The sequence below is a fragment of the Sparus aurata genome, chromosome 23 (assembly GCF_900880675.1).
Source record: "Sparus aurata chromosome 23, fSpaAur1.1, whole genome shotgun sequence".
In the NCBI taxonomy this organism is placed as follows: Eukaryota; Metazoa; Chordata; class Actinopteri; order Spariformes; family Sparidae; genus Sparus; species Sparus aurata.
This window is the reverse complement of record NC_044209.1, coordinates 15,000,755-15,017,405: the sequence shown is the minus strand read 5'-3', so window position 1 is coordinate 15,017,405 and position 16,651 is coordinate 15,000,755. Positions and strand designations below refer to the sequence as shown.

General features: G+C 41.8%; 1 protein-coding gene across 1 annotated transcript; it reads left to right on the top strand.

Annotated features, from left to right (window-relative positions):
• Positions 1-612: 612 nt before the first annotated feature.
• On the top strand, positions 613-15,539 carry LOC115576439 (voltage-dependent calcium channel gamma-1 subunit-like). Its single transcript, XM_030409039.1, has 4 exons — positions 613-1,654; positions 9,933-10,007; positions 11,557-11,694; positions 12,013-15,539. Exons 1-4 carry the CDS (start codon positions 1,063-1,065, stop codon positions 12,243-12,245), a joined length of 1,038 nt encoding a protein of 345 aa, XP_030264899.1. The 5' UTR covers positions 613-1,062; the 3' UTR covers positions 12,246-15,539.
• Positions 15,540-16,651: the final 1,112 nt, after the last annotated feature.

Genomic DNA, 16,651 nt, shown 5'->3' with positions numbered 1-16,651 from the left:
CCATCAAAAGCAATTGTGCGCTGAAACATATGATAAATATAAGATTAACAATATAATTAAAATTCTTAAGATGCCAAATCAAACACAGCATGTCAAAGCCACTGGTAGGTTTTGCTCCAAATGCACGTTAAAGTTCTAACATGTAGTTTTGGGGGAAGACATTTAATTATGAAGAGAGAGATTTTTTTTAATGTCTGAACACTCTAAATAAACAAACTGTTTATTTTCATGACTGAATGATACACAAACTGACCTAAAAGGACAACACAGTGTCATACTGTTTTACTTTATCTACATTTAGCGGACCCTGCCACCTTTCTAGCTTCAAACAATGTTCTGGGGACCTTACTTTCCTCTGAGAACAGCTTGTTTATTCACTTATGGAAAAAAAAAATATTTGAGCTTGTATTATCACCTCATTAATATTGTAAAGTTTTAATTTCTTCACCAAAAACTACACACCGCCCCTTTAATATATGTACAACAAACACAGGAGTATATGAAGTTCTAAAAATCGAGAATTCTCTCCTCGTGAACTGAACATCACATTTTAGAGGGTCTATATTAAAGCCCTTTTTTCTGTCTTCCTGAATCTGGATCAGCTGCCAGCATCAGGTGGGACCCTCGTCTCGAGCCTTGTCTCTACTGCTGATTGGCTGAGTAAGTAGATCAGCTCATTCAGACGACAACTAATAAAGGAAATCTCCCACTCAGGAGTCCCCTGGCACATGGCGCCTGAGACGATTGCGCTGGATTGGACTGAATAAGAATATAAAAAGAGATGTGGCAGAGTGTTTCACATACATGAGAAGTTGATGACATCAGTGTTTGGCGACGCAATGCAATATTGAACAGCGTTGTCAAAACTCAACCAAAGTCTTCTCACATTGTCTCTGATGATGTAGATAGAGGTGCACAAATGGAACGCTTCCAATCACCTGGCTGCGTCCACACTATAAATGAAAGTGTGATCTCGACCCGACTCTCGGCGACACCAGAATGGTCAAGTAACGGGTGTAAAAGTCGTAGGTACTTTCTAGTACATCTTCATCTCGTAGCTGAATGGCCTCGCCTCACCAAAGGCAACCAGGGAGGGAGAGGAGGAGAGGAAGAGAGGTAGAAACTAGGGCACTGTTATCTGGCCCCTTTTCACCAACCACCAGGCGCAAGGCAGAGAAAGAGAAAGAAAGAGCTGTGGACAGGAGTGCGCGAGAGAGGCGAGGACATCAGAAGTGTAGTGAAGCCGTAGACAAGACGGGGGGAACCTCTGGAGTTAACATCCGACGCCAAGGGGCTGAAAGCAAACAAGACGAAGGCAACCTTGAGTGTCCTACGCCGTCTTTACGATCTGTCACACGTGTGCAAACCACAGGCACGCGCACGCACACACACACCTGCAACTTTGCACGCAATATGTTCGAGGAGCAGGCGACCAAGGTCAAGATCACGTCCGTGGTGATCGTGGTGGGCATGTCGGCCATGCTGGCGGCCGTGGTGACCGACCACTGGGCCGTGCTCAGCCCCCGGGTGGAGAAGCTCAACGCTACCTGCGAGGCGGCCCACTTTGGCCTCTGGAGGCTCTGCAAGAAGACCATCTTCATCGTGGAGGAGGACCCTCAGGGCAAAGGCTGCGGCCCCATCAGCTTACCTGGAGGTATGGAGGCACTTGATCTCACTGTCGCTGGATAAAAACCTGCTGTTTGGCCTTTTTTTTTTTTTTTTCGCATTTCTGTGCTCAAGCCTTAACATTTCCATTAGTTATCAAAGTGTTTCTTTTTTTTCTCTCTCTCTTTTCTTGTGTGTTTGCTGACTGACAGCTCTCGTGGCTCGAAATAATCCCGGATGTGAGTTTTTCCTTTTGCCAGATTTAGAAAAGACAGATGAAGAAAACAAACATTTGTTGCTGGAAAGCAGTTTGGAACCTGTAAGGAAATATTTATACTGCAGTTCAGCTTTATGTGTTCGTGTAAACAAGCTAGTCAAGCCAGCCTGCAGAAACAACAGCGAAAAAAATGTACTTGAGAGCTGAATTTGACGGCGTGACTGCTATCTCTCATCAACTCACTTTCATCACAGTTAGAACTGAGCCTGGACATTGACATATGTCGGGTTTCAGCAATGCAGAATGGTATTTTTGCTATCACTGCCTCCTTGTACGTCAAACCCTCAAATATTGTGCCTCTGAGTGGATCTGTGCGCCGTCCCTTCCTCTTTTATCCTCTCGTCTCACACACAAAGGCATGCGTCAGTACATATGTTGGCATGTGCACGTCCGACGTGTGCACACACACACACACACACACACACACACACACACACACACACACACACGGACATGCGTTTGGACTGATTGTGCGAGATTCCTCCATCGTGCTTCTCGCTGAGCCGTCATTATCTTCCACAAAGGAAGTCTCTCTGAACAGGCTGCCAATTAAGTGCAGCTGAACAGCTGAAGTCAAGTGCTCTAATGGAAGAGCATGGAAGCTATACTTCACATTTAACATGAAAAAAACATTAATCTGTTCTGTCAGATGATGATGGACTCTCAATACGTTAAGAAGTAGGATTCATTTTACCTCACGGCGAACACCTTATTCCTCAATTCCCTTGAATTTCTTAACAGGAATTGTAACATAATTCATATATACAAAAGCGTACGACAATAAGTTGCGGCTCCATTGGCTTTGAGGCAAACCGGATGCGAATCAGACTGTCAAGCCTCGAGTCAGTTTTATTAATTTAGCCCAATATCACAAATCACAATTTGCCCCAAGGGTCTTTACATTTCATCCTAAATCTCGATTCAGATCAGGAATAACTCCACACCGCTGTCTGTGTGGAGATCTTTTAAACGACACAGCTAATTCAAGCAGTATTTTCTGATACACTGATACCCTTTGGTTTACCCAATGTTTAAAGGGGCACTATGTCGTTTTGGAGAAGAATTTCAAACTCAGAATTGTAACATTAACCAAATTAAAATAGTAATAATACTTCCATAATGGAATAAACAAGCTGTTCTCAGAGGAAAATGAGGTCCCCAGAACACAGTTTGAAGCTAGAAAGGTGGCAGGGTCTGCCACATATAAACAAAGTTAAACCATTTGAAATCATTTTGTCCTTTAGATCAGTTTGTTTATTCGGTTTATAAAGAGATTGTTTATTTAGCTTGTTTAGACGTTAAAGAAAATGAACATCGTTCTCTGCTGATTTTAAATTTCTTCCTCCAAACTTCATAGTGCACCTTCAAATGACCAATGTCTGTGAAAACTCGCACCTTCTTTTCTGAGACTTAAGGAAGAAAAATGTAAAAAGTTGGAGGTGCTGCTTAATCCAAAAAGCAAAATGTCAATCTTCAACTCACACATTCATTTAGGAAGTTACTTCCCATCCTTGCATAACACAGCGTACGGTAAGTAATTCCAAAAAAGTAAATGTGTCTCGCATTCAGTAGTCTGCTCTTTCAAAATAGCCTTGTGGCTTTAATTACGAGCTCGCTTAGAACAGAGCGAGCCCTGGGGTAAACACAGTCTCGCTGGCCTCTGGCTGTGTGTGCGTGCCTCGCAGCCTAACGGAGAGATTTCAGTCTGACTCTATCATTGACTTTAGCCTCCAGCTCCAGCACCTCAGGATCAGTACGGGCCTTAATGAAGTGTGGCTTCCCGCTCTAGCTCATGAGTTAGGGTACACCTGGGAGAGATGAAGGGGATTGGGGGAAAAAAAAGAAACAGGAGTCCACATGGGAGGATCGGGGCAGGGGGGCCTCTCTAGATGGGTACGGAGGGGGCTACCTGACAGACTGGAGCTGTTAGCGGCTCACCTGTCTTTACATCCAGCAGTGAGGGGAATATGCGGCAAGACATATGAGCTGTTTTGACAGAGATCCCCATTGCTACATTCCCATGATCACACGGTGCTTCCACGTTTGGCTTATGAGTGAAAATGAGTCACATTTTTATATTACTTATAAAGGTCTAGTGATTCGGGCGTGTGGCTAGGCAGCTCTGCCATTTGCTCCCACGCCATGCTCGATGGTTCGGTTACACAAGCCCATCTCTCTCCATTTGTGGCCCCGGTGCCATCAGAAATGGATCTGTAGGTGTGGTGTCGTGTCCCCAGTCCCGCTCGATGTGATGATGACACTGGATGAGATGCGATTCTTGTTTCAGAGAGTGAGTTTCAGCGACTGTCCTCACCAGGCGAACTGACTGTCGTTCTCCAGTGGCCAAGAAAAAACACAAGAAGCATCTACAGGTTTATTCTCAACAGGTGCTCTCTCTACTGGCACCCACTTGGTCAATCTGCCAGGTTGGTGTAATTTGACAGCGGAGAGGAGCAGAGAGAAAGAGCCACTATCTGGCTTCAGCCGCTTGCTTTTCTTCTCGATAGAGCGATATCAGCAACTTGCAGCTTGGCTGAGTGCTGATGTCTGGGCTGGATTGCATACTGTGTGTCTAATTTCACGTGTATAAAAAAGTGTTTTCTCGTGTGATAAATTCACAGGTGTTTGCAGTTAACAAGCCAACCTTAACACCAACATTAACACCTCATGACAAGGCCTGCATAATTAAACAGTTTTGTTCCTTCCATTGATTTTGTACTAGTAATTCTAGTAACCCAATTTCCAGAGTAAATCTTGGCAGTGTACATTTCTGCAAGCCAAGGATGTGTTTAAACTTCATGTTTATCTGATTGGGAAAAGATCATGTTTTGTCTTACCTGATTCTGTCGCCAACAACACTCCTGGAAATTGTCCCTACGTCTTGTCAAGTATGTCAAGTTTTGGGCTTACAAATGTTTAAAGGCCATCTTGAACAGCTCTATCCAACAGTGGTGTCTCATAAATAGTATCCAGTGGTTTAGCGCATCTCAAAATTAAGAGGTCATCTTGGTCTCACGCTGATAATATCCAGTGGTTTCACTCTTACAAATGATGAAACGCTGTCTCCAACAGTGACGTCTCATCGGTGATTTCCCATGCTTTCCCATGGTTCACAATCTCAAACAGTGGTCTCCTGTTAAAGATGTATGTTAAAGATATGGTTTCACGCCTACAAATGTTAAAATTTTATCTCCAACAGCAGAATTAGTGTGGTCACAAACGCTCTCCCAAGCAGGTTTTGCCATTACAAATGTTGAAATGCTGTCTTGAGCAGTGGTCTCTCTTTGATTATATCCAGTGATTTCATTCGCACAAATGTTGAAGCACAGTCTCCAACAGTGTTTTATTTTTATAGAATCCAGTGGTTTGCGGGTGACAAATGTTGAAGCGCTTTCTTGAATGGTCTTCTCTCACGAAACGGCATCTGAAACAGTCGTCACTCACTTTGAAGCTGTCTCGCCTAGCTGTGGTTTGCAGAAAATTAACGACTGGGTGGCTTTTCAACCTAGACAACTATTGAGCACACTCAACTTCTACTCTCATTGGTATGCTGTCGAAGACATGAGCTTTGTTCTAGAATTAAAAAAAGCTCTAATGACATTTTAGATGGATCTACAAACGTCATGGCGCTGCTGGCTGGCTAACAACAGCATGCCAGCGTTGCTTCATCTGCTTCTGAATTTAAAGGTGTGCGTTACATAACGGTTTAAAATAAAAAAAAAAAAGAAGATCCTGAGTTGAGAGTGCACTACCAGATCACATCCTTGATGAACGGTTCACCCAAGCAAGCAGCGGTGATTGGACTTAATGACACGCATTTGCATCTTCCCAAACAGGGGGGGAGTCGGTCGTCAAGAGGCGCGTACACAAACACTTTTTCATATATGCACAATTACACCGCTTTTGCGATGGGGTTGCATAACAACAGCAGCAAAGCAGTGAACCCAAGTGACTTTTGAAATTAGCTTCCCACAAATGACGCATGACAGCTTGAGTGCTGTAAAAATCAAACAGAACCCTTTATGGATCGCACCATCACTGCTCTGCTGGGAAATAAAGATCATGATTTGGCGCTTTTGTGTGCGCATATGTATGTGCGCAAAGAGGAATTTATCATCAGAGATGGTTTTAGTGCTTCCAAATGGTCGAGCATCCGTTTTTTTTTCTAGTTCTACAGAGGAAAGATATTACCACCAGAGCATCTCAAAGATAAAATGTCCTCCTCCACGGGTTGGTGCCCCCAATTCAAGCACCGATGTAACCTTGAAACACCATTTTCTCTTCATAGACACCCAGTCATTTTCCTCTCAAGTCTGCCAGGTCCCTGCTCGGAGTGCAGATCCAGAACTGTGGAGGTGTGTCTCTGAATTTGGCATTCAGAAAACAAGTATAAGGTTCAGAATTTGAATTAATCACTTCCCATTATGTAAATTTCAAATAAATAAAAGTAAACACACCGTTAGAGATAACTGCTGGCATCCCTTTCAGAGCGAGATGCTGGGGTGTAATTTGTGGTGACGATCATCGTGACAGTCGAACAGAGGATGTTTTGAATCGAGTGATAACAGCCGGGCCACGCACACAAACACGCACGTACCGGATTAGGCTGCGTGGACTCTCCTGTGCTGCCGTGTCCCAGTTATCAGAGCTCCTGGTGGAATAGCCGTTCAAATACCATCAGCACCACCAGCAGCAGCAGCAGCAGCAGCAACCATTCTATTCACATTGACCCAGAATTAGTCGGTCATTCTGCATGGCTAGAAAAAGAACAGCCCCCACCTCCAATCACCCAAAAATCCTGTCATTTGTAACGCTCAGACAAAAGATTTAAAAAAAATAAAAAACACTTTCAAGACCACTTTCACAGCTGTTGCTGTAGCTGAAAACATGAAATACAGTTATTCAGTTAAAAAATCTGTTTGTTTTTTTATGTCACTTCATGTATTTCAAACTTTTTAGGCTTATTGAAATGGTGAAAAGAAGAGACATCAGCACAGAAGCCGGCTGTGAAAGGAAAAGAAAACCGAGAAGAATGCTAAACTGGAAGTAGAAGCTGGGTTGGAAGAGAGGGACAGGTATAATGGCAGGTTGAAAGGGGAGGATGTAGAGGAAGGGAGGGGTGAGGGGAGAAGCTGCGTATCCAAGAGAGGAGGTGGCGGCACAGTTCAATGGAAAGAGGCAAAACTAAAATGACAGGCGATACCATCATTCTAATCATTCTCCCCCTCTGGAACTAAATATCCCCATTAGCCAGACTGCAAGGTCAATTATAGGCGCCCAGATGTTCTCTTCCTCGGTGGATGTTCACCATCTGAAGTTACGATACAAGCCCAGATTTGTTTTTAAGTGTTTCTTGGCAGCTTGTTTGACTTTCATTCATTCACTCTCGCTGCTCGCATAGCATCGTGTTTTCAGCTACAAAGCTCTGAAACCCCCTCTGAGCACTACCTGCTCAACACCAAACAGAGACAGACACAGTGAAGCTAATAGCTGGTGAACACAGTGCAGCGTTTGGCAGCTAAAGAGCCTCATGTTTCTCTCGTGAGTTGTTATAGACCAAAATCAGAGCATAAGGAGCACGGTTATCGGAGCTCTGTTCACCAGATGGTCAGCAGAAATACTCCAAATGAAAGCTAATGCTGCTCTGTAACTGCCGGAGGCATAAATAAGCAACTGCAGGCTGACAAGTTCGCCATATCAACTCGAATGTGGTTATTTGCAGGTTTAAGCCAACAAAATCCTTCAGGGTGGAACGACAAACTTGCTCTCGTTTAGTTCTCTGTGAAATCCCGGATAGCTGCTCAGTTGGTTTAATAAATCTGCCACTGTTGTAGAGCGGATCTAGGATGGATGGCTTGACTGGTCTCTACGTTATCCTTTTTAATTCATCGGGATGAGGCAGATAACTGGTGGCTCAGTCTTTTGGAGCTCCCCTTTGTGTAAATCACATCTCTATGTCTTGTCTTTGTGCGGTGGGCACATAATAGTCTTCATAGAAACTGGAGAAAATCTCGCAGCTACACCCAAACATGTATTATCTTAGATTAGCCGAGCCCCAGAGGTAAAGACAGCTAATGAGAGAAGACTTATGAAAATAATATATTTGCTGATCCGAGCTGCACCGTGACCCCGCCTCTGGTTTTCCCCACCGCCTGCCCGCCCATCCCCTCACACACACACACACACACACACACACACACACACACACACACACACACACACACAGACACCGACTTTGACACCCACATACAAATACACACATGTATGCATGCACACCCTCCTCTTGATATGCCGTTACATGGGTAAATAGATAGGACTAGGCAAGACCTGCAGCAGCCTGTTGCTAGGTTACCTCTTTAGTGATTCTTTCTCATCCTGGATAACAAACAGCTCTTCTGTTGGCCGGTACACACACACACACACACACACACACACACACACACACACATGCACACACACACCAACACACACACATCGTCCGCCTCTGTGTGGACAGAGAGAGCACCTGTCTGCTTTATGGGTTTAATCTCAGCAAGAAAAGGATGGTGGAGTGGAGGAAAGAGGGGACTCTCACTTGGCCTTTATGTCCTCTCGCCACCCCTCCCTCTCAGCCCAGCTGCCCTCAGAGACAGCAAATAGATAGATGGATGTGTGGGCAATGACTGCAGCCAGGAATGGTGTTTTATAAATGGGACTATATTGAAGATTGTGGTCAAAGGACAAGAGTTTGGGCAAGCACAGTGCAGAAATGTGTCATCTCTGTGTAGAAATAAGTGTGAACCGATTTCTGAGAAGTAAACACAGCCATCATGGAGGACAGTGACTTTAAGACATTTAATTTTAGGATGACATCAAGTCACGGAGCACTGCTGTTATTTGGAGGCGGTGTTGAGCGTACATCTAATCAAACTGCCAAAGAGGAAAAGCAACAGTCGAGCACGCTGATTCTTTTCCAATTTAAAGGAGAGAACGATGAGATTTGAGATGAGTACAAAGTGAGTTCCAAGAATGTCTTCTGATCAGACAGACACAGGTTTTAATGACTGGGTGAAAAATGCATAGGCATCTGGGGTGGGAAATAACGCACGGCCTGATATGGTCACGTGTTTTTGGTTGAATAAACCAAACCACATATTTTTGCTTACTTAACCTTACCAGGTATTGTTGTTGCGTAAACATAATCATGTATTTTTTTTACCTTAGGCTAACATCGTATTTTTTGTTGCCAAGTATTTTCGTCGCCTTCACCTGACCAGGTATTTTTGTTGTGGAGACATAATCACGTATTTTTGTTGTCTTGAACCGATCAGGTTTTTTTGTTGCCATGTTTTTCTGTTGCCTAAACCTAACCACCTATTATTACATACTTAGAAATGATGGACCTGGAGCAACAATCTGACCAATACCGCCCTTTTATACTACATCTATCCTTTGCTCCTGCTATTATCGGCCCCTGCTGGTACTGCAACCTTTACACATGTGTTTACTTTTAGCACATGGGCGAGGTAAACGGTCACACCCACATGCTGTCCTCCAGTGGATACGTGGGTCTAATACATCTTGTTAGATGTAATGGGAATTTATGACTGAATTGGGGTATAGAATAGCATTGAAAATGTCCAAATCACTTTCAATCAAATTACTGGGGATCAAATCGGATCCCCAAAACTGTTTTGGAATCAATTCAGAATTGTAGACATCTGAACTTTGACAAAGTGTACTGATCAAATACATTTGATTGTTGAAAAGTGAGAAACTGACGGCACTGAAAAGATATAACATTGTTATTTACAAGGCCAGCTGCAACACAGCAAGACAGAACTGCAGGCTGAAATAAACACTAAATTAATAGAATATTTACTATTTTACTTATCTGTATGTCTATTTAATATATGATTACATGTTACTTTTCTAATGGGGTCTATTGATAGATTTGACCTTTGCATCGATAGGTAGTGCAGACACACAGAACTACGGATGCAACCTGTTTCTCTCCCCCTCATGTTCCATCTCCTTCTGTCTCTTCTCTTCTCTCTGTCTTACTCTTTAGCAAAAAACTGCTCCTACTTCAAACACTTTACCTCGGGGGAAGAAGCTGAAGTTTTTGAAGTCAAGACTCAGAAAGGTGGGTGCCTCCTCAGTGCCACCATGACTACACGTTACAACACATCTCAAAATCAGGCCCAACTGTGACATGCCAGAAATGTTACAGAAACCATCTCTAGTAAAGAAGATGTACAGTATTCCTACAACATGGATCTAAGATCAGATATCATACAGTACATCCATATTATACGAATCTAAGCAAAACATGTGGAGAAATACAGTGTAATAGATACACACAGTGACGTAGGCATCGCACATCTTATACAGCTCCTTTCCAATAGCACATCTTTTCAATATAATATGGAAATGTTTTCAACTCAGGTACATTCACACCATCCGTCATATCAGATAAGAAATCTGTTCTAATTTCCTCCATTTTTCACTCATACTTCATTGTGTTTTAGTTGGCTACGTTAACTCCCCTCACCTTGTAAGGAAGCATACGACCTCTTCATTATACACTGCCACTGTTCACATTAGAATTCTGATCGACCCGCGCAGTTATATAAGATATTTTTATGCTCACAGATTTTTTTTAGAAACAAATAAATGCAAATAAGTACATTTGAGGCCTTGCAGAGTAACTTTATCTCTGATAGGGCCGCTAGCTGCACGGCTAACTGAGCTAATCATGAAATGAGCCATTCTGCCTATTGACTCCTATTTTAACTTAACTTAATTCTGATGCTCCTATTTCTATATTTTTACTTACAGTGGGTCAAATTTTCACTTCAGACTTCAACTGTTAAAAGAATACTTCAACATTATTGCTACATTAGTGAAAACATCTGATCACCCTGTTCACTGACCCATCGCCCCAGTAGAAAGAGCCACATCCACGAAAAAACAAGAAATAAATTGTCAAATCTTGACGGCTTTCAGATCTGCTGATGGAACATGACACACAGTGCAGGGGTCGGGTGCACATGAAATACATGAAAACATTCACAGAGACTGACACATACACTTTGTGCCTATTCAGACGCAGACCAACAGTCTTCAAACAGACGCCGAAAGAGCACGATTTCTGCTCCGGGTGTGAGGTTATTTTACACCCTGTGCTTCTCCACAGTCGGGAGGCTGAGATGCAACAGGATGCTCGGAGGATCATTTCTATCACAGTTGGGGTGTCAGAGAGAAGGAAAGACGAGATTACCTTTATCCAACAAACAGACAGGAGGCGAGAGAGAGAGCGAGAGAGATGTTAGAATCATCTCGTTAGAGGCCCCGCAGCATCTTATCTGTCATGCAAATGCTGTTATTGCCAGTTCGGATAAATGACTGTTGTTTTAAAAGTGAGGCTAATTTAAAGGCTAATTATGTGTGTCATAACTGCCTGAGTGTAATATTGAAACAATTATTGAGTAAACGATATTGCAACCTCCCCTTCCTACCAACCTTCTCAATTTTTAATCGCTACCTCTTCGCTGTCTCCCGTCCTGCCATCAAGTTCTCACTCAATCTCGCCTCCGGAGTGTCTTTCTTTCTCTCTGCGTCGCCTCTCTCTCGCTTGTTGTTTCCTTTCACTGTCTGCTTCACTTCCTCCTCTTTCTAAAATCTCTCCTCAGAGTACAACATCTCGGCAGCCGCCATCGCCATCTTCAGTCTGTTCTTCATGATCCTTGGCACCCTCTGTGTCATCTTCTCTTTCGGGAAGGGCAGGGACTACCTGCTCCGGCCCGCTGGGATGTTCTTCGCCTTCGCAGGTCAGATATGACAGATAATGTGAATCACAGATCAGGCTTTGTGTGCCATTCTCGTCTCTTTAAATTAGGTGCGTCATCATCACACTCACCTTTCGCTCTGGTGATGAGTATTACTTATGCAGCCAATCTAACAGAGATGACAAAGCTGATTTTTCACTGACAGATTTTTTTTTTCAGAGGTGCTGATAGAGTTGATGTAGCTCTGAATATCTGAAAGTGTTAAATTAACCTGATTCCGTCTAGCAGCGCATTAACTGTTAAGGACTCAAAGTTGAGTTTTACCTCCAGCAAACCCTGTCTCTCTGTTTTCTTACACAGGGCTATGCATTTTCATTTCCGTCGAGGTAATGCGCCAGTCTGTCAAGCGCATGATCGACAGCGATGAGACCATCTGGATTGAATACCACTACTCCTGGTCCTTTACATGCGCCTGCGCCTCCTTCACCCTGCTCATCCTCAGTGGAGTCGCCCTGCTCCTCATCTCCATGCCACACATGCCACGTAATCCCTGGGAGACCTGCATGGACGCAGAGCCTGACACCTTAGATTAGCCACAAGTGACGCAACAGGCTAAATGTTTTAAAAGCCTGATTTCAAATGACAAGAAAATACACGTGGTTTTGCATATTTTAGCCCTTTAACTACTCCGACTACATTCCCACATATTTACATGTATCATTACTGCGAGCTGTTTTCCAAAGCATTAACCATTTTTAGTCTGATTTCTTACCGTCCATGTCCGCTGATTTCAGTTCATGTTGGTAAAATATGCAAATCAATTTGGAAAGAATTATGATTGATAACAAGCCACAGCAATCTTCACATGGTAACCAAGTTAAAAGCAGAAATTGTTTTGAAAACTGGTTTGTTTGAGAGCTGAGGAATAATTAAGTAGCATCTGAGACTACCAAAAAATTAAAAATCTCACATTATCTACTCAGATGGAAAATTGGGTAATATTTCATAGTCCTCAAAACATTTCTGCAGCTTTGCAGTGAAATAAATATGCAGCATTCTCCTAACCTGTTCTTAATCCTTTAAGGCTTAAAACAGATATAAACTATATATTACCGGATTTGAAATCATATTGGCTTCATGATGCATCAACAATTTGGAAGAAGGCATGTCAGAAGCGCAGGAGAAGGGAGAAAGAAAAGAGAGTCTGTTACTTGTCTACACATTCACTCATTGGCTGTTTTAGGCCTTAGGGCGGGCATAGAACAGATTAGAGAGGTTGTACCTTTATTGATCCCCCTTGGGAGAAATCGCTCCAATGAGCTGCCAATCAAATGGCTGCCATCTCTGCATCCCCGGTGTAGAGGCATAATAACGTCTGCTGTGAAGTGTCTTTTTACAGATAAAGCATCAGTCATTGCAGTTTGTTTGTTTGTTTGTTTGTTTTACCATTTTGGCACCATTTATACATCGAGTTCTGTGATTTAGACTAAATATGAAATAATCTAATGGACATTTGGGAATACGAGGAGACAGTTTTTGTTAGAGTTTGATGCACTACTGAAACACCCAGACACTTAATTGGCAAATTTGGCAAAACTTCGTACATGAGTGAGTAAATAATCTCTAAAATGGAACTTTTGGATGATGGTTGTGTTTGGGTTTGTGAAAGCATATTTCATGAATGCAATGTTTTTCAGCAAGAGTGTCTCAGTTTTTAAGATGTTGGAGCTTTCCACAAGCACCTAAACGCCTCCGCACACGAAGTGGGCCCTGCTTTTTACTGCGTTACCAAATTACCGTAAAAGTGATGTTACAGTTTATTTTGCTAATAGATTTGCATATCGTACTAAAATTGACTGGTGCCTGGAAGTCAAGAAAAGATTAATCTAGGGGCACATGGTATAAGTACAAACAATTTGAGGAAATATGAGTAACAACAGGCAAACACACCTTTACCTTTAACACTTGAGAAGACAAGACGCGGGTCAAGTGCCACATTTAACAGTTTGAGGTTTGTTGCTCTGGATTAGACTGGAAAAAGATTACAGTATGATAACAAACAAGGAATACATGATCAAACCTTTAAACTTAGACAAGATAGGAATACAAAAGACAAGGCAAGATTGAAAAAAAGAAAAGAAAAAAGAACTGGACTAAAACGGCACCAGACCAGATGAAGACGGTGAGCAATTGCACTGTAACGTGTTGTTTAAAGTGAAGTAGTGAATCGTTATAATGGGCTACTGTCATTGCAGTCTTTCCTTTTCTCAAAGGACTTTTTACAATCAATCCGTGCCATTGATTGTCTAGAGAGAGACCACTTGCCTGGTACTCCCTTGATGACATCAGTCATTTATTGCAGGTCAATGTTCAAGACCCCTGGTAACGTATGTCCAGGAGCTTCGATCCATGATATTGGTATTTGCTGAGCCTTGGGGGGATGCTTTGTATGTTAGCACATGTACTCTGCATTCAGAGGGCATTTTAAAAATAGTTAAAATGCCAGAATTATACAGAGAACTATAAGAAAATAAGTGACCATTTACTGAACCCTTACTGTCACCGCATGGATGGGTGAAATATGTACAAACAAGTCAATTCACCAGGGGTTATGACTCCCACAGCCACTGTTTACAATGTAGACCTATCTGTTGGGGCTCCTGTGGATCATATGACATTGTAATTAAACATTTGACTAATATGTAAAATTGGCTAAAAAGCCTGGCACCCTTCCTTTGGGGCTTAGAAGTGGCGTATGGAGCTTTAAGAACTGTACCTTGTATATAAAGAGTTTCCCTAGTGGTTGTTTTTTTCAACTCTCTCCAAAATCTATAAGCATAAAAGTGATTAAACGCTGTGTTTATCTGCTCTAACTCAATCTGCAGACATCATTTTGAATTTCAGGTAAATCTGGTTATCCCACAATCGTTATTGTGAAATGTGTGAAAATGGAACGATTGTTGGTATAGTAAGGGCTTATCAAATGGTCAATTAAAGTTTTGCCACACAGTGGGTTATGAAGCATACCTTCTCATAAATCACATTATAGCATCCATAGAGTTTTTACATAGATAGATAGATGTTTATGCAACTTGTGTATTTGCAATGCTGTATCAAATCATGCTACTTTTAATTTTGGGGCCAAATACTGTAAAGCTAATATAGCCTTTTTTTAGGGTAAGTATGACTTCTCCATGTAAGTAATGCCTATGATTTTAAAATAGTTCCTTAAAGCTTAAATAGTTTTCTGTTCTGTAGACAACCGTTGTTGCTGTCAGATGAAAACCTCATTCAAATGGTTCGTATACTTTTTCTTTATGTGTTTTTTTCTTTAAACTATTTTCATGTTCTTATCATAGATGACCTTTTGCAATCAATAAAAAAGCCCAAAATCAGGTTGCATCTGACAGCAGTCATTTTTATTTGGCTCTTTTTCCTGTGTAGATTCCACACAAGGGTCGTATATTGTTAGAGAAGCAGTCTTCTACGTCCAACATGTTATTTTTCAGTGAGTCACTCTGGCCCCGAAGTCATTCGGATGGTGCAGGTGCAGTGAAATTAAAGTTCCATAAATGACGCTGTTTCACAGGGGAACACGAGAGGAAATGATTACATTTAGCTCTGAGGTCCTTCTGAGAGCAACATTTCCAATTTTCTTACTGCAATCACAAAACGTACTTGGTCAGTGTACAGGTTTATATTTGAGAAGGTCGAAGGTTTCTTTCATTTTTATTGACTATTTTATATTATCTACACTGATCACATGAATCAATCCTCTCATCATACTCAGCTGTATTTGAAAGAGCTGGTGACCTGTAATTTAAATTAACAGCAGAAAAATAAGATGTTTATTACAATACAATAAAAGATGAGTTTCAGACACGAAACGATGATGTGTTTTGTTATTTTTTTAAGTCTCACCCAGAGTTTTTAGTATTTCTTTTAAATCATACATCTCATTTGTAAGGAACACATCCTCACACTTAAATGATTGCCAATTGCCAGTGACTCCCCAAAACAACCTGACCACCGCAGCGGACCAACAACAGGCGTACCAGACAATATGGGTCTTAATAAGCTGCTTTTAAAGTCGAACTATCATTTCTCTGGTGAGGTCAGCCTGGATTTGATATTTGTTTCAGATTTGTAAATGTTCTGATTTACTATGTCCATGATTATCTTTTCAAAAGCACAGGTTTTTACCATCGGTCTCTTGAAATTATGATGCATTATCATGTTATATCCCCTCTGTTTACATTACATTATGTTTTTGTATGCCTAACTACAGATACATAGGAGTCAGTGCACGTTCATCCATGGCTTAAAACATTCAGAGACTCACTTTGGTCCGGGAGAGCAAGAAAATGTGTTTGAATTGAGTGACAAAGCTACTGGAAATGCTCCAGAGAGCGTATACACTGCAGGTCAGGGCTTTTTCAGGAGTGGACGTAATGAATGCATGAAGCTCCCTAAATCATTCATAAGACCTTTACCTTTCAGCTATGAGAACGGCAGAGCGGACACAGCTGTTTTTTTTTGTGTTTTTTTTACTCTCTGCCGCCTACATTAGTTTTGATCCCTCGAACTCCCTCATGATTCTGTTTCATATTGTTTGCTGAAACACAATACTTTTTTTCCTACATGTGAGAAACAATGTGTTTAATATCAGGCAAATTAAAATAACACATGCAAAAATGTGTTGTGCTCATGAATCACGCATTTGTCTAGGCTCTTGTTTACTTGAGCACAAAATTAACTTCGGTTTACTATTGCATCATTATGCTGTTAGATTTGTTATTGTTTCTCTTGTAGGAAAGGTCAAGGAAATGCTTTTAATTATGCTTTCAGATGTAAAAAGGCCTCACTCTCATCTCTTACTCACAGAAGCTCAGGGTAAGACTCAGAGAGTGACATTTTAACAAAATCACCCTGTGAATTTCTTTAAATACAACATATGTAATATCATATATTCATATCTATACCATGCAATAATAAAGAA